We start from the raw sequence: 23,359 nt of genomic DNA on the forward strand, positions 1-23,359 counted from the left end.
TTCACCAGCCCTTATTATGGATGTTATCGGCCGTAAGTTCCCCCTGAGGGGGCTCGAACTGGTGGGATAGCGCATCAGGTTTTACGTTTTTTGAGCCAGACCGGTACAAGAGAGTGAGGCTGAAACAGTTGAAGAAAAGTGCCCTGCGAGCCTGACGTGCACTCAACCTTTGGCCGAACGGACATATTCAAGGTTCTTATGGTCTGTCCAGACCAAACAGGGCTGCGCTGACCCCTCCAACCAATGACGCCACACTCCCAAGGCCAGCCGAACCGCCAAGAGCTCTCGGTTACCGACATCATAGTTACATTCTGCAGGGCTTCAACGATGGGAATAAAAAGCACATGGATGCACTTTGCCATTGAGAGGAGAACGCTGTGAAAAAAACGTGCCAATCCCGACATGCTTCAACTTTGACAATAAACTGGCATTCAGGGTCTGGAAAACAAAGCACAGGAGCAGAGACAAAACGGACTTGAGTTTATCAAAGGTCTCCTGAGCTCCAAAATTCTATTTAAAAGGTAACTTAGTGGAGGTTAACACTGTGAGCGGTGCAGCAATTTGACCAAAACCTCTGTTGAAACGCCGGTAAAAGTGCTGCCTTGCTGCCTTAAACATTTTCGTTGAATCAACTTGGATTTACAAATCATATCAACTTACTATTATTTATCTTCACTAGAGATGAGTTGTTATAACTACAGGTGAGTTGTTATAACTTAAAAAATTAAGTTGACTTTTCTCAACTATATTTTATAAGTTGTGACAACTGATCTCTATATAAATGACTTATAAATCTGAGTTAATTTAACAAAAAAATGTAACGCAGCAAAGTTTTTTACAGTGAATGCGATTTTTGCTACGAAAATGCGGGAATTATGAAATTATGCAAGCCCCGCATATTTTGCGCATGAAAATCTGCAATTTATGCTGCAAAAGTGTGGCATATTTTTTAAAATGTTTCCCCCGCATAAATATGTGGACTTTGGCTGATTATGTGTTAAATCATGTGATTGCATAATCACGTTTTTTTGGAGGGACTGCTTTATCTTTAAATAAAACCCTAAACCATAGGCTCCTCCTTCTCCATGTTTTAGATTAAACAATTTCCTGATCTGAAAACTGGTCTATTCAGTCTAAAGACTTACTACAGCTGTGTGTAAATCTCTTTTACTATGGCTTTAGTGGAAACACTTCTCCTGAATGTCTCCAGCACAGGAGCTTTACTCGCTGCTCTTCTGCTGCTTTTGGTTATTTATTTCTGCTTCAGGTCTCCAGAAGATGACCAAGAACCTCCAGGACCCAAACCACTGCCACTCGTGGGAAACCTGCACCTTCTGGACCTTAAACAACTTCATGTGAGCCTCTGGAATGTGAGTAGACTTTTCTTTTTAATTAAAATTTCCAGATATTTCCCATTACAGTCGCAATGAAATGCGTGGGGGTCTCAAAATTGTGTAAACCGACCAAAAATTTCAAAAAATGCATTCACTTGAGTCTTGCATGTTTAAACAAGTGTGATACAAAGCCTAGTTCGTAGTTCATAGGTTAAGCAACACCTGCATGACCTGTATTTTGTACTACTGCTGCTTTTTCTGTCTGGACTATGGTGTGGATGTTTAATACTCCCATGTGCCTTTAATGTTGAATGTCTAGAATTGAACAAGTTGTTTTCCTTGGAATTTTATTCCATTCTATCTTATGTTATTAAGTATTGACAAGTGTCAATACTTGTCTCATGTTTTGTCTCACAACATGGGTATAAGTGAAATGGTTTTTCAAGTATTGACTGACAGCTAAAATCTAAGAGACAGCTAAAATCATATCTGTATGTCCAAAGTCAGCAGAATAAGTCTCAACATAAGTCTCTTAGATTGTAGGAATATTCAACAGGAATGTAACTTTCTCTGTATATATGTATAGAATGGAATAAAATGCTAAGGAGAATAATTTGTGCAATTTTAGACATTTAACAGGCACATGGGAGTATGAAATATTTGTATTGTGGTGCAGACAGAAGGAGCAGCAGTAGTACAAAATACAGGTTACACAGGTGTTGCTTAACCCTCTGGGGTCTAAGGGGTTTTTAGGGCCCTGGGGAAGTTGTGACATGCACTGACATTTGTGGGTTTTTTCAGTTGCTTAAAAACAAAATTATGACAAAAGTATCATAACACTGTGTTCAGCACAAACTGGGCTACAATATAGGATCAACATGTATGTACATGTTTGTATTTTTGAGGGAAAAATATTTATGCGTGGTTTTTGAAAAGGCACAATTTTTAAGCCACAAAACTCATTCTAAACATGTTTTCCCAAGACTTTTCAAAACAGTATCTAAGAGTCTAGAGTGTTTTCTTCCAAATGAAGTGAAAATCATTCAGCCTACTCATTCACATAAAACAATATATTGATTTACAATTTCTAAGAAAATTTTGCTTGGGAAAGGCTGTATGGGTGGAGGCGGGAAATTAATAATCAGTGATTGACAGCTGAGAAACAAAAGAGTTGCATAATGATCCACATAATGAGCCTTGTAGGAATATTCAACAGGAATGTAACTTTCTCTGTATATATGTATTTATTTCTATTGAAGTATGTTCTATTAATTTCACAAGTATACCTTTAAAAACCATAGTAATCATGGTAAAGGTACTGTTTGGCCATTGTAAAAATGAACACAGGGCTAGTGTTTGGTTGGCCAGCAAGAGTTTTACTTTTGAGCAGTAAAAAGCTCAAAAGAAGAACTGCCTGTTGTTGTCTGGACTTTTATTTGTGTATTTGTAATCATTATAATAGAAACACAACAAGGGACACGCGTGATAAACTTATCAATGTTTGTTTACAGCCGCCGCCATTACTCCCTCATGTGTGGATCTTGAAAGCAGCAAAGGAATGTGGGGACACGCGAATGAGATCCTGTGTTTAATAAACTTGCTGTGCGGAGATATACGCGTAGACGCAACTAAATAAGGATTGTACTGTTTGCAATCGCGTATAAGAATACCAAAAAAATGCGTCGAATTTCCTGACTCATGTGTTTGTGTATGTGCGTGCCCGTTGCGTTGTCTGTAATGTTTGACGGAAGGACAAATAAAACACTCGCGTCTGGAGATAGTGACAAACATACGCAAATAAATAAGGATATAGATGTCATGTTTGTTGCATTCAGATGAAACAACTCAGCATAACAAGAAATGGAGAGACTGGATCACAGATTGTGTATCCATTGACTGCAGGAGGCACAGGTTATGCATGTGGATGGTGATCTCATCTCATTACAGATAAACAGGTAACAGGAGAAAGACAGTACCTCTCATCCTTCTCATACAGTTTACAACGAATGACAATATCTGTTTTCGATCTCACTTAAATCATTTAAAAGCAGACATTCCAAGCATTATGTAGACATTTATCTTTTGTTTGTGTGACAAGTATTCGTTAAGTTACAGTTAATTTTTCTGACGCATTTCTGAAAGGACCTCACTGAGGGAGAGAGAACAAAACGCTCATCATGTTTATTTTTTTAATTTTGCGAAAAGCACAACATTCTGTTTTTATTGGGAGTGGAAAAACTAGACACTTTAAAGTTTTAAATGATGTATAAATCATATCTGTATGTCCAAAGTCAGCAGAATAAGTCTCAACATAAGTCTCTTAGCGGAGTGATTGAAAAATAAAGAGTTTGTGGTGCCCGCGCCGCAGTCTACCCCAGAGTGTTAACCTGTGGGCTGCGGGCTGGGCTTTGTGTCGCGCCTGTTTGAACTTGCAGGACTCAAGTGAATTAATTTTTTGCCATGCGTAAACCTTCCGCCCTTCACATAAGGGGCGGAACCTGGGCTTACTACAAAAGGCCAGTCACTATGAGTTCCTTAACCCACAGTAGTGAACTAGGCAAACTGGGAAGCAAACTAGCCTGGTTGGAACTAGAAACACTGCGGAAGCCACCCCCTAAGGAGGTTACACTGGGTAGTAGGGGTGGGCGGTATTACCAAAAATCCAATTCACGGAATGAGTCATTTTATTTCACGGTATAAATGTATATCAGTTTATATTGTTTTTGGAATATAAACATTTACAGACATTTGCCACTCACTATAGCTTTTAACTAAATGCTCACCACAGTTTTAAAATATGGTAGAGTTAAAGTTAGTGTTAAAGTAAATACGCCAAGAAGATAACAACAGATAGATAGATAGATAGATAGATAGATAGATAGATAGATAGATAGATAGACTTGATTTGTCATTGTGCAGTAGTACTGTACAACGAAATTTACGTGTGCAACCTCTAAAACAATACTCACTTACATAAACACACACTCACACAATAAATAAAATATAAAATATATAAAAAAATATATAAAATATAGGGCATCCAACTTTACACTAAAGTCCCATTAAATAAAATCCCTGTTTATAAAGTGCAAATGTGCTGACAGGTTGGTAGGAGTACATGGTTGTTCAGTTCTGTGATGGCCCTGGGGATAAAACTATTTTGCAGCCTGGAAGTACGTGCTCTGAGAGCACGATACCGTCTGCCAGATGGGAGCAGAGAGAAAAGGTGTTTTGAGGGATGTGTCTCATCTTGCAGAATGTTATGTGCTCTGCGGAGGCAGCGGATCTTGTAAATATCGTCCAATCAGTGGAGAGGAAGTCCAATGATTTTTTCCGCAGATCTTATAACTCTGTCAAGACATTTCCTATCCTTCCCTGTGCTGTTGGCATACCATGCAGTCATCCCATATGTTATGACACTCTCAATGGCACATTGGTAAAAGACTTTAATAAGCTCAGCACACACGTTGTTCCTTTTAAGTGTTCTTAAAAAGTAAAGTCGCTGTTGCGCCTTTTTAACAATAGCGATTGTATTCATCTCCCATTTGAGGTCCTCTGAGATCAGTATCCCCAAGAATTTAAAACAAGATACCTTTTCCACTTCCTCACCATTAATGATGAGGGGTTGGGGGGCCTGCTTACACCGTCTGAAGTCCACTATCATCTCCTTTGTTTTTTTGACATTCATAGTCAAGTTGTTGTTTTTGCACCATCCTGTCAGTCTGTAAACTTCATCTCTGTAGGCGTTCTCATCGTTATTTGAGATTTCTCCCACCACAGTTGTATCATCTGCAAATTTTATCGTTGTATTTGAAGGGTGGGTGGAGATGCAGTCAGATTATGTCTTTATATACAGAATCTTGTTTTTAATTAAGTTATTAATTTTATAGACTATTGAAGCTGGTTGTTACCCCTTTATTCCCCAAATATTATAAATTGTTCCCTTATAATTACACGTACGTACTTCATAAGTAAACTGTACAGAAAAATACACTGTAAATTTGCTGTACTTACGCAGTACTTTCCGGGCTGTAATCTAAAGCATTATATAAATATGACAGCTGTGCTATGAGGTGATGACCATGAACTCTGTTTTAAGATGTTGACCCCCTTACACCCCGGGTCCCTGCGTAGGGGACGCACTGTAGGCGCCTAGTCTAACACAGGTTTTCAGAGAATACATCTAGTGAGAGGCTGAGAGCCGATGCTCCGCCACATCTGCGTCAAGGTGATGAAAGAGTACAGAACTTTTCCCATAGTATTTATTGCAATAATTTAGCTCCGTAATTAGGGATGCTCCGATCAATCGGGCAATAATGCTTGCCATGTTTCTCATTGAATTACGGTGAAATGCCGCTACATCCAAAAGCCAGGGGGTGCTTTTGTGCAGAAACTCAAAATGCGCTTTAGACGAAGAACAATACACACGCAGCTGTGATGACACACAGCTCCATGAAATGGCTGAAGGATATATTATATTGCTGTTCTTCAAACCTTTTCAGGTATTTTCATGATAATAAAAAATATGTTTAATAATTATGTTTGACGAGTGTTGCTTTTTCAAATGCATGTTATAAACGACTCAAACTAAGAGTGATTTTAGATCGATAAGGACTTACTGATCAAAAGCCGTAGTACATGAAATAGCTGTAATAAGATCGGCTGTCCGATTCAGAATAGTGATCGGCCACGTATTATTAGTGGAGATCGGCATTGATCGGAGCATCCCTATCCGTAATGGTACCACTGTGTAGCGCTAAAACAGAGCTGCAAGCCGACACACGAGCTGATCTGGACTTATTTTTTGCATGTTAAAAATTATTTATATATATTATTTGAGGATCTCGATCACAATAAAACTATTTAATGCAGTCTGCATGAAACACGCAGCCTGCATTGTTTATAGAAAATAAATCTTTTATCAGTGCTTTTAATTTATAATGTTATAATGTCGGACAAGTTTGTTAACATTTTAACTGTTTTCCTTGCTCTTGTTAATTTATCAAAGAAATATGGCTCAGTGTTCAAAATTCATCTTGGACCCAAAAAGATTGTGATTTTGGCCGGATACAAGACGGTTAAACAAGCACTGGTGAACCAGGCTGACGAATTCGGGGAAAGAGACATAACACCCGTATTCCAAGACATCAATAAAGGACACGGTAACACATCACAACCGTTTTACTATTGACTATTATTTAAATATATATAGGTTTTTTTTGTTAGTCTGTACTTTTTAATTTGAGAAAAATATTAAAATGTTATATAAACGTTGCCTTCAGAGGCAGCATTTTTAATGTATGAAGGAATCAAGGAATGTCCGAATCCAATGTTTTATTTACTTCTTGTTTCCTGAGATACATATATAGTTTGTCAAATCGGCAGCAGCCTCCGGAGGTTGCATTTGTAGGCTGCATACATCATAAAGATCGCCTTAGTTAAGAATATTAAAGGATTACTCGACTTTCATAAAAAATCCTGATAATTTACTCACCCCTATGTCATGCAAGATGTTTGTCTTTCTTTATCCAGTCAAGAAGAAATTCAGTTTTTTGAGGAAAACATTCATGGATTTTTCTACATATAGTGGACTTTGGTGGACCTTAACAGTTTACAGTTTCAACACAGCTTCAAAGGGCTCTAAATGATCCCAACCAAGGCATAAGGGTCTTGCCTACAAAGAGTTGTCATTTCCACCAAAAAAAAAACAGCGTACTTTTAAACTTTTAACTGAGCATTAGATTTGTAGGTCATAAGCATATTGCAATCGTTTAGGATTGGCTGGGAGGAGTGGTTGACTTTGTGATTGTTGAAGGGATATTCCACTTTCATAAAAAATATTACATACCGAGCTGCACCAGCGCAACCTTACGAATTATGTAATTGCATGGAAAGGTCACGCATTACATAGGTGACACTCGCACACTTGTGGACCATTACAAACAGTAAACCAAGACAATAATTTGTATCATTCCACATACAACAACGTCTGAACCTACCTGATCTCACAAATTTCCATGAGGTGGTCACGCATTGTTTTGTTCGGTTTTGCGTGACATTGTCACGTGTTTCCGCCATGTGGCGTGCCCCTGACACTGCGTTTTTTTTTCGTGAGGGTTTCACGTATTGGTTGCTCGACGGTTTGGGGTTAGATTTGTTGTTTGCATTGTATTGGTTTATACAATTTTTATGTATGCTTTTTAAACCATCGTCGGCTGACGTTAGGGTAAGAGTTGGGTTTGGGTAAGGATGTCATTTTATGGAACAGAAAGTTGTTCTTACCCCAAACCGAAGCGACAATTGTAAGAAAATAGGAAAAACAGTTGAGTGGCCAATGCGTGAAACTCTCGCGGAAGGGAAGGTCGTGTCGGGGGCACATAATATGGCGGAAATAAATGACAATGTCACGCAAAACTGAGCAAAATAATGCATGACTATTTCACGTATTTTGTGAGATCAGGTTGGTCTGAACATTCCTCTTTCTCCACACAACACTGGATAGGTAGTTTCGTATGCGTCATGCGTGACCTTTCATCGTGATTATGTCACGGAGTGACTTGATATGAGCGGAACGAAAATGGCGGAAATGGTTACGCCCGGACCGACTTCAATGTAACACCTGACCGGTTCTGGTCGACTCCGGGCAAAGAAATTAGGAGAGATAGGGATCAGGTGTGCAAAGCGAATGTGGCAATCGACAATTGGGCTTAGAGATAAGAGGAGAAACCGGAAGTGCGAAGTTTGTTCCGGTGTTCTCTGGGAGTAAGGCAGAAGTAACTGGTGTGGCAGAGGAGACATTTCTGTTTGGACTTACAGGCTGTGGTGAAAGGAAGACGGAGATTTGGGCTGAGAACGAAGACGGGGATAAGTGCTAAACCATTTGTTTATGTGGTGTTGGTCACAATTCTATTATGTGTCTTGAAGGAACCATATATGTTCGGAGGACATAGACAATGGATCGAAGGGGAGAAATCATAGAAGGAGGAAAGTGCAGTTATTCTGGTTGGTCAATACTTTGGATAAACGGGACATCTGTTATGAGAAGCGAGGTATGCTTAAAGGAACAGTTTGACACTTTTGGAACTTCCTCTGTTGTTGTATTGCCACCAGTATTTCTGTCAATATCATCGTTATCATCGTAAGTCCAAATCTATGCACCCAAGTCAGGTATTTCTCTGTGTCATCTGAACAGAGTGGAAGACGTCTGCTGATTGAAGTATGGATTATTTTTTCTGTAATGCTAAGTTGAATAAATGTTTATTTATCACCCAGTCTGTCTGAGCCTCTGTTGTCTTGTTGAGGATCGTTGAAGAGAGGAAGGAGGAGTCCCAGGATCGTGGCCTCGACGCTTTTATGTGCTCGTCCTCTGCCCCAGCTGCTCGACTATCCAGGACTCCGAGCCCGGGCCGAGGCCTAGGCTGTGACACTGACCCTATCTCACTGTGAGTGTGTGGAGTGCGGTGGGTGAATCCTTTGAAGTGTGTGCACCTGGACAATTGTAGTCCTGTGCTGTAGTCAGTGTCTGTCAGTGGTCACATTCTAGGCCAAGGGAAGAGCCCTGTCCGAGAAGAGCTGAGTGCTGGTGTTGGACAGCCGTTTCTGATACATACACGACCGTCCAACCTTCTTCAACATTTGGTGGTGGCGCTGCAGCTGTGTAAAGTAAGGGTGGACTTCGATTATTGTGCCTGGTGTCGAAAGAGGGAGAGCTTGTATTTACCTGTTGTTGCAGGGAAGTTCACTGGCTGTCCTTGTGCATAACTATTCACATGTTGAGTGTTTCCAGATGCCAGCCTATGCTCAAACGCCCTGCTTCGCTGTCTGAAGAGAAGGAGATTTTAAGCGGTTGGCCTCCCTCCAATAGTGCGCTGCACAGTAAGAACCTCCATCTCGACCTGCACCCCACTGTGTCCCCTTCTCATTGCTACTGTCCTTGGTATGTGTGCTGGCTTAAAAGCTGAAGAAACATCGCCTTGTGTTCATAAAGAGGTGTTGTATTTCCCACTGTATGTCCATTGGAGTAATACTAGTGAATGAAATTGTGTGTTCTCTGCTACCAACCTGCAGGTCGAAGAGCTAAAGGCTCTGTATCATCGTTTGACTGTTCCACTGTATGTTGAGAAGCTAAAGCCTGGGTGCCCGCTGTAAGTCTACCTGCGAGTGGAAAGCAAGAACTTTGTTGTCTTACCTACACGTCTCCTCCAGCCCCCCTGGGTATTGAAGGGCTAAAATCCTGTGTATTCACCCACTCATCTGCCTGTAAGTCAAACTCACCTGTATACCTCCTGTACGCCCAAAGCTAAAAGCCCAGTGTACTCACCTGTATACCTCCTGTACGCCCAAAGTTAAAAGCCCAGTGTACTCACCTGTATACCTCCTGTATGCCCAAAGCTATAAGCCCAGTGTACTCACCTGTATACCTCCTGTACGCCCACAGCCAAAAGCCCAGTGTACTCACCTGTATACCTAGCCTGGTCCAACCAGACTCTTGTACATTCATTTCATTTGTACAGAGAGTCTGGCCACTCTTCATTGCAAAGCGTTACTTCCGGTAAGGAGGGTCCATTGCTGAAGTTTTAAACTATTGGATCTGCCCAGAGTCACTCAGGATCTGCCAAAGCCAATCGCTAACATGTAGTTGAGACGTATGTCATGCACCGAAACCGTCCGGAAACAACAAGTCAGAATAATCAGACAAACAAAACTTAGCAAACCTGGTTCTTGCTCCGGCTTTAACTTCTGTATATTCGGCAGTTTTGCAACAACGGACCGAATAGCTTTTCTCACGTCTTTCTCCGCTGCCATTACTGAACTACAACTCAAACTGACGCACGACCTCAACGTCATCGTTCTTAGCCACCCCCATCTGTTCGCTGATTGGTCCTGCAGATTTTTGCAGGAGAAAACGAAACTCTACAGAGCAATCCCAGACGTACTGCTGAAGCGAAATGAAAATTAAGCGGAAGCACGTCGGAGGGCGGGGCCAGGCTACTGTATACCTCCTGTAGATCCCCCTTTCCCCTTCTTTTATTTAATAAAACTTGTTAAATTTTACTGCTCTTGTCTGTCTGGTCATTGGGGTGTTTTGGGACCTCCGACGTGTGACAGCATAACATGTAATGTCAAGCTGGCGCAGCTCAAGGCTAGTGCAAACATCTTGGATGACATGGGGTAAGTAAATTATTATAATTTTTTATGAAAGTGGAATATTCCTTTAAAAATTATAAAGTTAACTACTCTTCTTAGTTAATCGTATATGATTGTAATAAGACTTATGAATCTAATGCTCAGTTATCTTAAAGGAAAACACCACCGTTTTTCAATATTTTACAATGTTCTTACCTCAACACAGATGAATTTATACATACAATTTATACATACCTATCTTTTTTCAATGCGTGCACTTTCAATCTTTGTACAGCGCTTCTTGAATGCGTTGGCATTTAGCCTAGCCCCATACGTTTCTATGGCTCCAAAAAAAGTTTTATTTTGTGCCACCATACTTATATGTGTAACAGTCTTTAAATAGGGAAAACATGGAAGTGTTTGGTGGCTTTTAAATTCATTCCTGTTTGGATCCTAAGGAATGAATGGGACTAGGCTACATGCTAACATATTCACAACGCGCTCTAAAAAGAATAAGTGCACACATTGAAAGGTAAGAATGTGGTAAAATATTGAAAAGCGGTGGTGTTTTTGTCATGATCCTGCCGTCTTGTCCTTGTTTTATTATTACTCTTGAGGCAGGATCATGACAGGCATATGTTTTGTGTGAGAGCACTGGCTTTGTTTATTCCTAGCCATGTGCTTTGTGTCTCATCTCCTGACCCCGCCCCCTGGTTTCCTCGTTTATCATCCTATTATTGTTTGATTCATGTCACCTGTTCCCCTCTTGATTTGCTCCCTTATTTAATGCCCTTGTGTCTGCTGTTCTGTGCTTGTTCGTTTTGTAAGCTTCTAGTCATAGTATTCTCTGTAGGAACTTTGTGTTAGACAAGTGAATCATTGTTAACTGTAAATCAAGTTTATTGTTAAGTTTAGTGAAGTTATTGTTTAAGTCCTATGTCTAGTTATTATAGTCTTTTTAATGTTTTGTTAATATTGTGTAGTTGTTTGCCCCCTCGTGTGTTTTTTTCTTGTTTTGTGTCTAATAAAAGTCTGTGTTCATCCGTCACCTGCATCTGGGTTCTGTCTTTGAACAATCTTTACAGAACGAATGAGCCAGTATTGAACCCAGCAGGTAGCATTGGAAGAAAAACTCAACAAGTAGAGACAGTGGCTTTCGTCTTTGCTGTTTCGTCTTATGGGCCCGGGGTCAATTCCGGGAAAGCCGACTCTTCTGCCACAGTAGCTGAGAGTCCGGGGAGGGCCTCAGCCAAGGCCGTACCCCCACCTTCACTGTCTCCTATCCCGGAGGGTTTCGTCATCGGAGTGATGACACGGGAGGACACAGCACTCACCACTCCAGCCCCCGTAAGCTCTGTCCATTCTGCCGACCACAGAAGGAAGCGAGAGCGTAGGGTCTCAAGGGAGTCAGCATCCGAGGGGTCCCCCACAGAGCCTACCTCGCCCTCCGCAGCACCCACCCTTCCTTACTCAGCCAGCCCTGTTTTGTCCCATCCTGCTCCCATCTCTGCCTCCTTTGTCCCATTGAGCCTGTTCCTGTTCTTTCCCCCTGTCTCCCCTGCCGCTGTCCCGTCCCAATTTGTCCAGCCTGGAACTGTTCCTCATGTTTCTTCACCCAAACCTGTTTCCAAGTTCCCTATTAAACCTGCCCGTACTCCTCAGCCCTTGTCTGATTCCCCTGGACCTAAGACTTTTTGACCGCCCAATCCCACCATACCTGGACCTTCTATGAATTCTGTTCCCCTGCCACCCCTCCCATGTTTGTTGTTTTTATTGTCACCCCAACCCTTTTGTAATCCTTCATTGTTTACCATTGTTGTTATTTGTCATGTTTTATTGGGTTCTGTCTAGTTTCCAGTCAGTCATGTCAAGTGTCAAGTGTTTCGTCAGGATCCTGCCCTCTTGTCCTTGTTTTAATATTATTCTTGAGGCAGGATCGTGACAGGCCCATGTTTTGCGTGAGAGCACTGGCTTTGTTTGTTCCTAGCCATGTGCTTTCTGTCTTGTCTCCTGACCCCGCCCCCTCGTTTATCATCCTTTTATTGTTTGATTCATGTCACCTGTTCCCCTCTTGATTTGCTCCCTTATTTAATGCCCTTGTGTCTGCTGTCCTGTGCTTGTTCATTTTGTAAGCTTCTAGTCATAGTATTCTCTGTAGGAACTTTATGTTAGTCAAGTTAATCATTGTTAAGTGTAACTCAAGTTTATCGTTAAGTTTAGTGAAGTTATTGTTTAATTCCTATATCTAGTTAGTATAGTCTGTTTGATGTTTTGTTAATATTGTGTAGTTGTTTGCACCCTCGTGGGTTTTTGTTTTCTTGTTTTGTGTCTAATAAAAGTCTGTTTTCATCCACCACCTGCATCTGGGTTCTGTCCTTGGACAATCTTGATAGTTTTCCTTTAAATAAACCAGGCTTGATGATGTTTGCAGCCTGCATATTCAACCTACGGAGGCTGCAGCCAGGGGCGCAACTACCCAGTGCCAGAGTGGTATGCAGCAACAATTTTGGCACCCCTCGGTTTTGCATATTAAGCTAGCCTTAATTTAAACCCCCATTTGGCTGCTATTAGTGATGCACCAATATAAAAAAATCTGGTCTTTTTTATATCATCGCTTTGGCGCCGCATATAGCACATACCCTCTTTTTGCGCCACTGGCTGAACCCTTCCGATTGAGAAACGAAAACCCTCATTGTTTTGTCCCACAATTCTATGCGTGGGTGTGCGTGGGGAATGTGATTGGTCGAGCCTGATTTCGGAAAAAAATAAAATGGCCAATGGTCCGAATGTATTTCCCAGAGCTGCCTTCATGCCTCCAAAGTTTTTGCCTCATAAGGCAGCGAAGCAACAATTCAGCTGTCTAAGCTTAAGGACACAGCCAATGCAAGAAAGAGGGATTAAATTATAGACTAGCTTTTGGAAACAAATTGAAAAGCAAAACAAAGCTCTAAACAAGGATTGACTCTGTATAATTTGTATAACTTGGCTGCATGTAAGTTTAATTTTTATAAAAACTCTCACAGAGAAAGATTACAGATCAAGAAACAGTATGAAAATGTCATAAACACAAATTAAGAGATTACGTTTTCCTTCAGGAATCGGCCTTACAAATGGTGATGGGTGGAAAACCATGAGAAGATTTGCTCTCTCAACTCTTCGAGACTTTGGGATGGGAAAGAAACTGAGCGAAGAGAAAATTATTCAGGAGACGCGATATCTGCGAGAAGTGTTTGAGACCTTCAAAGGTGTAACAACTACAGTGTACAGTTCATAAATGCCAAGTTTAATAACATCTGATCTTCGTTTCTGTATCTCTTGCAGGAAATCCTTTTGATACAAACCAGCCAGTAAATTATGCCGTTTCTAACATCATCTCAGCTATTGTTTATGGAAATCGGTTCGAATATGATGATCCAAAGTTTAACGAAATGGTTGACAGGGCAAACCAGTTCATCCTCATGCTGGGCTCTGCTTCCATACAGGTTCCCATTTTAAGGTTCCCAAGTTTTCCTCTAGGCAACACTTTTAGCCTTAATTAAGATGTTTGTGGTATTTATATGATCACATCTTTAAAAAATGTGCAGTGACACCTTGTGTTTCATTTATTTTCATTAAAGATGCAATGTGTAACTTTTTAGGATCTCCTGAATAATGGACCCTTTTACAGTCCACTTGATCAAATAGCCTGCGCATGCATTTTAGCAATGGAAGTGGAGTTGTTCCCCAGTGGTTCTAATGTGGGTGAACGTGATTTTATCAAGTAGGATGTGATCCTGGATCAACACCATTGTTGGTCCTGCATCATCATTAACCAATAAGATTGCAGGATTAGGATTAGAGTGTATGTTAGATTTAGGTTTAGGATTGGGTTAGAGGCTTTTAAAAATACCCCTCAAACTATTATTTCACACTAATTTAAGTGTTTAAAATGGTAAGTGTTTGAGTTAGGGGTAAATTGGGGTATCAGTCTAACTTACAAATGGTAAGAGATAGTCTGACTGTATGTTGTACTTTATCGTGTGACTCCACCTGCAGATCTATAACATGTTTCCAGTGCTTAGACCGTGGCTGAAGACCTGGAGACTGCTAATGGAATGTTTGGAGAAATACCATGCTGAAATACAGGTGCTGGTGGATCGCTTGCGGGAGACCTTTAACCCTCTCGACTGCAGAGGATTAGTTGATGCTTTCTTCATCCAAAAACAAAGCTTAGAGGTAGAATATAATAAATTTATATATCAAATGTGTAGGTTAATATACGTATGTTTAAACTTAATTCTCACCCTAAATAATAATAAAGTATGTTTTTTGTGATTTTAACAGAAATCTGGAGAAAATAATTCCCAATTTAATGATCTGAACCTGCTCATGATTGTGTCAAACCTGTTTGCTGCTGGTACTGACACCACCGGCACAACGCTACTCTGGGGTTTACTGCTCATGGCTAAATATCCTCACATACAAGGTAGCAGGTCAAACTGTTCTCTTTATATTTACAAAAGTAAGAAAAGATATGAAACGTTTTCTGTGTGATCTTCTGAGTCATAGATCGGGTTCATGAGGAAATTGACAGGGTGCTTGACGGACGTGAACCGGTTACAGAGGACAGGAAGAATTTACCTTACACAGACGCTGTGATCCATGAAATCCAGAGACTGGCGAATTTAGTGCCCTTGAACCTGCCACATCAAACCAGCTGTGATGTGAACTTCAATGGATATCTCATCAAGAAGGTCCGTCTTGCTCGTATTGTATAATATTCACACTTTACAGTCTGTTGTCTTTCTCTAGTTTATTTTAGGAAATGTGCTCGTTTTTGTTGTTTCCAGCCAAAATTAAGGCTCCAAAACCCCCAGTCTTTATCACACTAATGTTGTCTGTATTTTCTTCTAAAATCTAGGGGACATGTGTTCTGCCTCTGCTGACGTCTGTTTTGAGAGATGAGAGCGAGTGGGAGACACCCGACACTTTCAACCCTGAACACTTCCTCAATGAGAACGGTCAGCTGATCAAACATGATGCCTTCATGCCCTTCTCTGCAGGTAATAAACTCTACCATTCACATCAAAATCACTTTGATTTGACTTACTGTATGTTGTTTAACGATTATTACAAATTCCATTATTGCATTCCTTTCTTTTCTCTGCAGGTCGCAGGATTTGTTTAGGAGAGGGTTTGGCCAGGATGGAGCTCTTTCTGTTCTTCACTTCTCTTCTTCAATGTTTTCACTTCACTCCTCCACCTGGAGTCTCTGAAGATGAATTGGATCTCACACCAGTTGTGGGTCTCGTCTTGAATCCCTCACCACACAAACTGTGTGCAGTCAGTAGGGTAGAAAAACAAAAGGCAAAATAACTAGTTAAATATATACTCATAAAGATTGTAAAACATAAAGACACTTAAAGTGGTGTCCAGTTTGTAGAGGGCACACGACTGCAAAGTTTGTCAAAACGTGTTGATCATCATGTCAAAAGATGCGTTTGGTGTGTCATGCGAACCTTCGTGCACCACACATCATGCAAGGGTATGTGCCTGCTGCAGACGCTTCTAGGGGGTTTATGATAAAAGAGACAACAAGTTTGCGTTAGTGTCTTGAGAGTATTTTGTGAACCTGAGTGTCTCTTTTGTCATGAACCGTTCGGCGCGTGTGCAGCAGGCACGTATTTTGACAAGACTAATGAAGCACATAAGTTTACATGACGCACCAAACACATATTTTGTAATTGAGCCATTCGGAAGAGAAGTCACCGGCCGCAAAAAGAAAACATGTATCACATTATAGGACTCTTAGACTGTTATATTATCTCATTAGCTTTTACATTACACATGTACATTCTGTGCCTATACATATTCAATTATATTTTTTGTTGGAGTAAAATTATATGTGTTGTATAAATATATGTACATCATGTATGCATGTATGCATTTGACAGATACTTGTATGCAAACTGACTTACAAGGCATTTAAGCTATACATTTATCAGTATTTGAGTTCACTGGGAATCAAACCCATGACCTTCTTGTTGCTAATCCAATAATCTAGCAGTTGAGCACAGGAACATGATATTTCTGTAATGATGAAATAAAATACTCTTCTAGAGAAAATCAAATCAGCTTTGTTCGTATTTTGAAAAGAAGACTGCAAATTAGTCATGACTTTTGCTCATTTCACTACTTTTTCTTCATTATGTGTGCATAAAATAAATCAAACATCTTTAAACAGACTGATCTCACGGAAAGTTGTGTTATCCGGTAGCACTTTATTTTACAGTACGTGTCACGGAATGACTTTTTGGAGGGCGGAAACGAAAATGGTGGAAGTTAGTTCCGCCCGGACGATAATCCCCAAACATCAGTCACTTCCGGGAACTCAGGGTAACCTAAATTTGGGCGCTATTGGCAACAGGTGCGCCGCCGAGCGTGGCGTTCATTGATTGGGCAATTCGACCAAGAAGAGGAGTATAAAAAGGGCATCAGAAACACAGGAAGAGAAGTTGAATTCCAGCAGATACTGCGGGTGAGACGGAGTGGTTGGGGCGATTGGAGAGAGAGAAACGGATGTGTTGTGGACATTGGCGACTCGCAAAGCGAACTGGAGGATTGGGCACGAATATACATACAGGTTTGCAAGTAAAGATTATTTTGAAGGAAGAGTCGTATTGATCTGTGTTGCCTCTTGGGAAGAGATCGCTTACACTGAGGAACTGTTGGAAACACGGTAACGAGGCAGGAAAAAGAATATCGTCCTTCTAGTCGTGTTCATGTGAGTAGCTGAAAGAAAGGAGAGAAGAACATCATCAACGAAATCGTGAGTACGCTGAGTTGCCCTCATGTCTGTACGTCATCATTGAATATGCAATATTAGTATTTTTCTGAGTTGTGAAACAGTGTATGCGGCCCCACCGTGGGAAGGATTGGTGGGCGAGCCGGAACCAGTTGAAGTGGGGAGGACGTTTTCTTGTCGTGGCTACGACGTTTACCCTGGGCCACTCACTGTGTCAGCGACTCGGATCTTCCCCAGGACGAATCCCCGGTCCGAGTGTAGAGTGCTGGCCTTATGTCACTGAAGTGTGTGGAGTGCAGTGGGTGAGTCTGTCTTTGACATGTGTACACCTGAAGGTTGCAGTGTTGTGCCGTGTGTCCTGGATTCGGTGCATCCCTACTTTGAATACGTACCTGTACGGCCAAAGTGGAGATCCAGATACCTTTCTATACACGTACCCGTATGCCCAAGCTAAAAGCTACTTACCTTTGAATACACCCCTCTACATCCAAAGTGAAGATCCTGTCACCTTCCTGCCACGTATCTGTTAACACAGTCTCACCCCATGGCGTCAATATTTGATGACACTTGACCATGCGTCAATATGTTGACGCGGAGGGTATACCTTTCGCGTTATTTTTTGACGAACTGGGGACTTCAATACTATTATGTCCGTTGCATTCTCTTTTCCTATTTTCTTACCATTTTCGCATCGGTTTAGGGTTAGATTACGCAAAATTAAACAGTGTACGCGAAATTAAACAGTTGTCACCTGGCGTTGGGGTTAGAGTTAGGTACGTGAAATTAAACAGTTGTCACCTGGCGTTGGGGTTAGAGTTAGGTTTGGGTAGGGATGTCATTATGTAAATCTAACCCTAAACCGATGCGAAAATGGTAAGAAAATAGGAAAAGAGAATGCAACGGACGTAATAGTATTGAAGTCCCCAGTTCGTCAAAAAATGACACAAAAGGTATACCCTCCGCGTCAACATATTGACACATGGTCAAGTGTCGTCAAATATTGACGCCATGGGGTGAGACTGGGTTGTATCTGTACGCCCAAGCAAAGTTACTTACATTTGAATACGTACCTGTATGCCCAAGCTAAAAACTACTTACCTTTGAATGCGCCCCTGTACGCCCAAAGTGAAGATCCAGTTCCCTTTCTGTACACGCACCTGTACGCTCAAGCTAATAGCCACTTGCTTTGGAATACTTACCTGTATGCTCACAGCGAAGACCCATTCACCCTTCTGTATATGCATCGGGATGCCAAAGGCTAAATACTAACCACCTTTGTGTCCTAAGTGAAGTTTCAGTGGCCTTGGAACCTCCATCTGCCCATCATCTAGGCGCTCCCCGAGCTGGGCCTCCTTAAGCGGATGCCTCGACATAAGGTACTCACCTCAGCCCAACGTATTACTCACCGTGTCTCTCTCTTTACCTTCAGGAAGGAGGAAAGGCGCCACGGGAAGTCAACCTGAAACATAGAACCCAGTGTTAGTTGGAATCAACAGTTAAAGTCACGTGAGAGAAAGGTGCAATTCCTCTGAAGACCTACCTGAGGAATTCCCGTGACGAAGTTCGAGGATTCCATGCTCAATACTCTCTGGCCCGAGAGTTTGGTTTTAGATTCCCCTTCCCCTCCCCTACCTACCTTTTAATTAAATTAAATAAAGTTGTTTTAAAGTTTACCTACGCTCTTGTGTGTCTGGTCATTGGGGTGTTCTTGGGACCCCCTTGAGGTGGAAATTAGGGAGGGGCAAGACTCACAACACCTGTGGTCCGCTCCAACCTGTGACATATGTGTACTTACCTTGTACATATATGGTATATAAGTTGTACTTACAGACAAATGTGTGGTACTAACTTTTGAGTATCTACGTGGTAATTAAATGGTATCATTACTGTACTTACCCGTTGTCATGAATCACGAGGCGGAAAACCCAGATGCAGACGTTTAACACAAAACATTATTAACACACACTTGAGACTCACCATCCGGGATACACATCCTCGCAGCTCCCTGTCCGGGATCACACCCTCACAGCTCATTTGCTTCCGACGCCCATGACTTAGACCATACATATAGGGGTGGTTTCCCGGACAGGGATTAGCTTAAACCAGGACTTGGCCTTAGTTTAATTAGGAAATATAACTAGTTTTACCGAGCATGCTTAACTAAAAACATTGCTTCTGTGCATTTTGATGCAAAACAAAGGGCACTGATGTATTTTAAGATGTTAGTGGAAGTTGTTTCCAGTTTGGACAGCTCTTATATTTATTTTAGTCTAGGACTAGTCTAATCCCTGTCTGGGAAACCGCCCCATAGAGTTATCTCAAATGCTTTAAAATGGCAACAAAAACCCAAAGCACATGGAAGAAAACAAGCAACTACTGTTGATAAAGATTGAAGAATAGTCAAGAATGCAAAGATTCAGCCTTTCATCACCTCTAGAAAGATCAGAAATGATATGAAATTATCTGCAAGTACGTTGACAGTCAGAAGACATCTGATTGAAGCTAAGCTTTTTGCAAGAAGCCCCTGTAAAGCACCATTGTTAAAAGAAAGGCATGAGCAGAATCACATCAACACATCAACTGACGCACAGAAAAATGTCGTAACATTTTGTGGCATGATAGGAGTAACATTTTTCTTTTCGGGTCAAGTGGTTACTGGCATAACCTCAGGTGACTCCCAGGTACTGAATTCAAGGCACAGTACACTGTAAAGACAATTAAACATGGTGATGCCAAAATCGTGGTTTTGGGATGTTTTTTATACTACCAGGTTGGGCCTATTTATCGTATATATGGGAACATGGATCAGTTTGATTACATTTGCCGAAGAGGAAATGCCCCTAAAATGGGTGTTTCAAAAAGACACCAACCCCAAACACACAAGCAAGCGGACAAAATCTTGGTTCCAGAAAAAAAGGATTGAGGTTATGGAGTGGCCAGGTCAATCCCCTGATCTCTACAACATTGAAAACTTGTTGGGTGACATTTTTTGACGCAAAACCTAAACATTGACAGAAATGTGGATCCTGGGTGAAAAACCTGTTTCTGGGTGCCAGAAGATGGTTGACCTGATTTGATACCGATGTGCAGCCATTCAGCAGTTTCAGACACATAACTTCTAAGTCTGGTTTCACACATTGCAATAATGAACTGCACATTTGCAGCACTAATGTTGTTTAGCGCTGATGTTGAGAGGGTTAAAGCTATCCCAAAAGAAGGGCTGAAGCAGCTGTGCTGCAATAGTTTCAGCACCAAGTTTATTCAGTATCCATGACTCGTCCAACTGTGTTGATGGCAATTGGTTACATGTTTGTGATGTAGGAAACAAAGGCGATTTCAAACCGCAACTGTCTTTAGAAAATTTGTGTTTTATAGAGAAAATAATTGCAGTGGTGTTGAAAAATGAATTTGCACATGGTTTGTCTTAATGCATATTAAAAACACCACTTGTTCACAGTGGTGGACAGTAACGAAGTAAATGTAATTCGTTACTGCACTTAAGTAGTTTTTTCGCGTATCTGTACTTTACTCAAGTACTTTTATTTTGGGAGACTTTTACTTTACTACATTTTAAAGTCAAATATCTTACTTTTTACTCCACTACATTTTAAAAAATCGGTCTTTCCTTTTTATTTATCAGTGGATAAAAAACGTAACTGGGCAAACTAAAGCTGCTAAAAAAAACTAGGATGCACACGTGATGCGTCAAACCACCAATACAGCATGCGCTTCGTTTTGAACTTATTGGTGGCCGCGCTGTTTCACATAAGCTACGCGAGTCACGCAAGTGCAGCAGCCAGCCAATGCATCGTTTGGAGAATGAAACTGCATTCAAAAACAACGGAGGAGATAACTGACCCGTCACAACAACAATGGCCTTATTTACACGTGTTTTTTAAGTCATTAAATAAAAGAACGAGTCCTTCGTGTCTTCTCTGCCTGCCTTGAAACTGTGCTATTTCGTTTTAAAAGAATACTCTTTCAAATCTAAGGAAACGCGTAGAGGTAAGCCATTTTTATTCTGGTTATATTTTTAAAAAGCAATCTTAACAGTACCTTGCAGAAAACTGTTAATTGTGTTGCTAAAATATGTACGACGTTATCATGAATGAACTTTAAGCTATGCGGGCTGAAGCTATTTTTAGCCGTATAGTTAGCTGTTTCACTTAAGTTCATTGTATTTGAAGCTCAGTGCTCTGTTATTTTGAAATGACAATTAATCACTATCAACACTGTTGTAAAATATAAATGACATTTTGACTAGCCATGCAGTGTATGATGCTTAAACAGGCAGGTGGATTGGAGTGCTCCCTATTAAATGAGATTGTTATTAATATTTTCAAAAGTTTTGCTTCCAAAATATATAAATACATTTTATTATGTATTACAATATACATATGACATGCTAAAGCACATGAAACGTTTCTGAAATTATATTCTGTAAGGCTTGTTTTATTTGTCAAAGAAAGGGAGACTGATTTCTAGATAACGTTATGTATTTAATGTTTTGAAAACTATTGTGAACCTGTGCTTAAGTCAAGTTTTTATTACACTTAAACTGTTAAATTATTTAACAAATAAATCTTGAAATGAGACGTACTGCTCTCAAATCCTGTTATTTCATTTGATGCTAAAGGAAATTTTTTGTTTTTAAGGTTTTAGGCTTATGATAATTTTAATAGACATCAGTGTCTGGTTTATTAATGTCCTTCTATTTATTGATTGGTTAGCCAAGAGAGTTATTTCACATAATTTGAGTTTTGTGACAAAAATGATACGGCCATAATAAATCACAGTACTTTTGTACTTAAGTACATTTTGAGGCAGATACTTTTGTACTTTTACTCAAGTAACATTTTAAGCAAGTACTTCTACTTTTACTTGAGTAATATTTTACCCTGGGTATCTTTACTTTTACTCAAGTACACGATTTGTGTAATTCGTCCACCACTGCTTGTTCACACTGTCAGTTCATATCAGATTTTGGTGTGTATCTGATTTGACAGACTCATTGTCAATATTGTGTTGTGTATCACAACTGTTCAAGTCCGAACTGTGCGTCGTGTAACATTCTGCTGTGTTCTGGATTACCTGCACTGTTTCTATGGCAATAACATCACGCTGGCTGACAATCTGCAAACATAACGCCCTCCTCAGGACTGTTCCAAAGTTTGCACTTGGGTTGCGTTTACTGTACGTGACAGCATGATGTAACCAAAAAGCAATTAGAGCGGTCAGACTTCAGTGGATTTTTCGGAAATGGGATTTCAAACCATCTCTAAATGTAGCCTGAAACAGATAAGAAAAAACAGATTTCATGTGGTTTTTGGCTGTTCACACCTTCTAAATGTGTTTGGATTCCAATCGGATATGCACCAAAATCGGACTTGGACTGACATTGAGTATGTTTACATGCACAGAATAAGCGGATAACTATCAAAAATCTGCTTATTACAGAAAACTGTTTTCATGCGTTTAAATGCAAATCAATAAGCCGACTTGCAGAATTATCAGTTTTCTCGCAGGCAGTGACGTCACCACCTTTAGTACACAATAGTCGTTCAAAAAACCGACGGCATATCTGTCTTAAGCTATACTGTTGTATCTCTTCTCGTGTCTGCAGAACCTGTAAATGTAACATGAGCTGCTATTTTAACAGTTTCTCTGCCAACTGCTTTGAGCTGAGACTTTTATGCGTTACTTTGCGCTTACTTCCGCGTGTGACTTTTATCTTTCATACGCGGAGACATGCGCACATGGACAAAACCGTGAGAAAGCCGGTTAAGTTGTTTACATGCTACACGAAATCGGCATCTGAGCAAAAAAAAACTACCTGTGCCGATCGGTTTTTGCTTACGCCGTTTATGGGCTTTCCCCGATTAAAGAAAACCGTTTACATGACCCCACGTGTTATCAGTTTATTAAGCATAATCGGCGTAAGACTGTGCATGTAAACGCACTCAGTGTGAACAAGGTAATAGACATATAAATAACAAAAAAACTTGATTTTAACCACATGGGAACTTTAAGAAAATACTTTTTTATTATACTGATATAAATGTATTCACAGAAGATGGGAGCGTTTTGTTTTTGAATGAGAAAAAGACAATTTCCA

The 23,359-nt window shown here is 40.5% G+C and overlaps 1 protein-coding gene across 2 annotated transcripts; it reads left to right on the forward strand.

The window, feature by feature from the left end:
- Positions 1-933: 933 nt before the first annotated feature.
- Positions 934-17,362, forward strand: LOC141351190 (cytochrome P450 2K1-like). 2 transcript variants are annotated; one of them, XM_073857754.1, is made up of 9 exons: positions 934-1,367; positions 6,331-6,496; positions 13,556-13,705; positions 13,782-13,942; positions 14,496-14,675; positions 14,784-14,925; positions 15,009-15,193; positions 15,361-15,502; positions 15,610-16,602. In XM_073857754.1, the coding sequence occupies exons 1-9, from the start codon at positions 1,173-1,175 to the stop codon at positions 15,813-15,815; spliced, it is 1,527 nt and encodes a 508-aa protein (XP_073713855.1). In that variant the 5' UTR covers positions 934-1,172; the 3' UTR covers positions 15,816-16,602. The 2 variants fall into 2 exon arrangements, with proteins under 2 accessions (XP_073713855.1, XP_073713854.1); XM_073857753.1 differs by lacking the exon at positions 6,331-6,496 and having other exon boundaries at positions 1,268-1,370; positions 15,610-17,362.
- Positions 17,363-23,359: the final 5,997 nt, after the last annotated feature.

This window comes from Misgurnus anguillicaudatus, chromosome 19 (genome assembly GCF_027580225.2).
Source record: "Misgurnus anguillicaudatus chromosome 19, ASM2758022v2, whole genome shotgun sequence".
NCBI lineage: Eukaryota > Metazoa > Chordata > Actinopteri > Cypriniformes > Cobitidae > Misgurnus > Misgurnus anguillicaudatus.

What these genes read in the sequence shown, in the direction of transcription:
- LOC141351190 (XM_073857754.1), top strand. Translation starts at nt 1,173, where the DNA reads ATGGCTTTAGTGGAAACACTTCTCCTGAATGTCTCCAGCACAGGAGCT. An exon ending in TAAATATCCTCACATACAAG is followed by an intron (nt 14,926 to 15,008) that starts GTAGCAGGTCAA and finishes TCTGAGTCATAG; the next exon opens with ATCGGGTTCATGAGGAAATT. An exon ending in CTTCATGCCCTTCTCTGCAG is followed by an intron (nt 15,503 to 15,609) that starts GTAATAAACTCT and finishes TTTTCTCTGCAG; the next exon opens with GTCGCAGGATTTGTTTAGGA.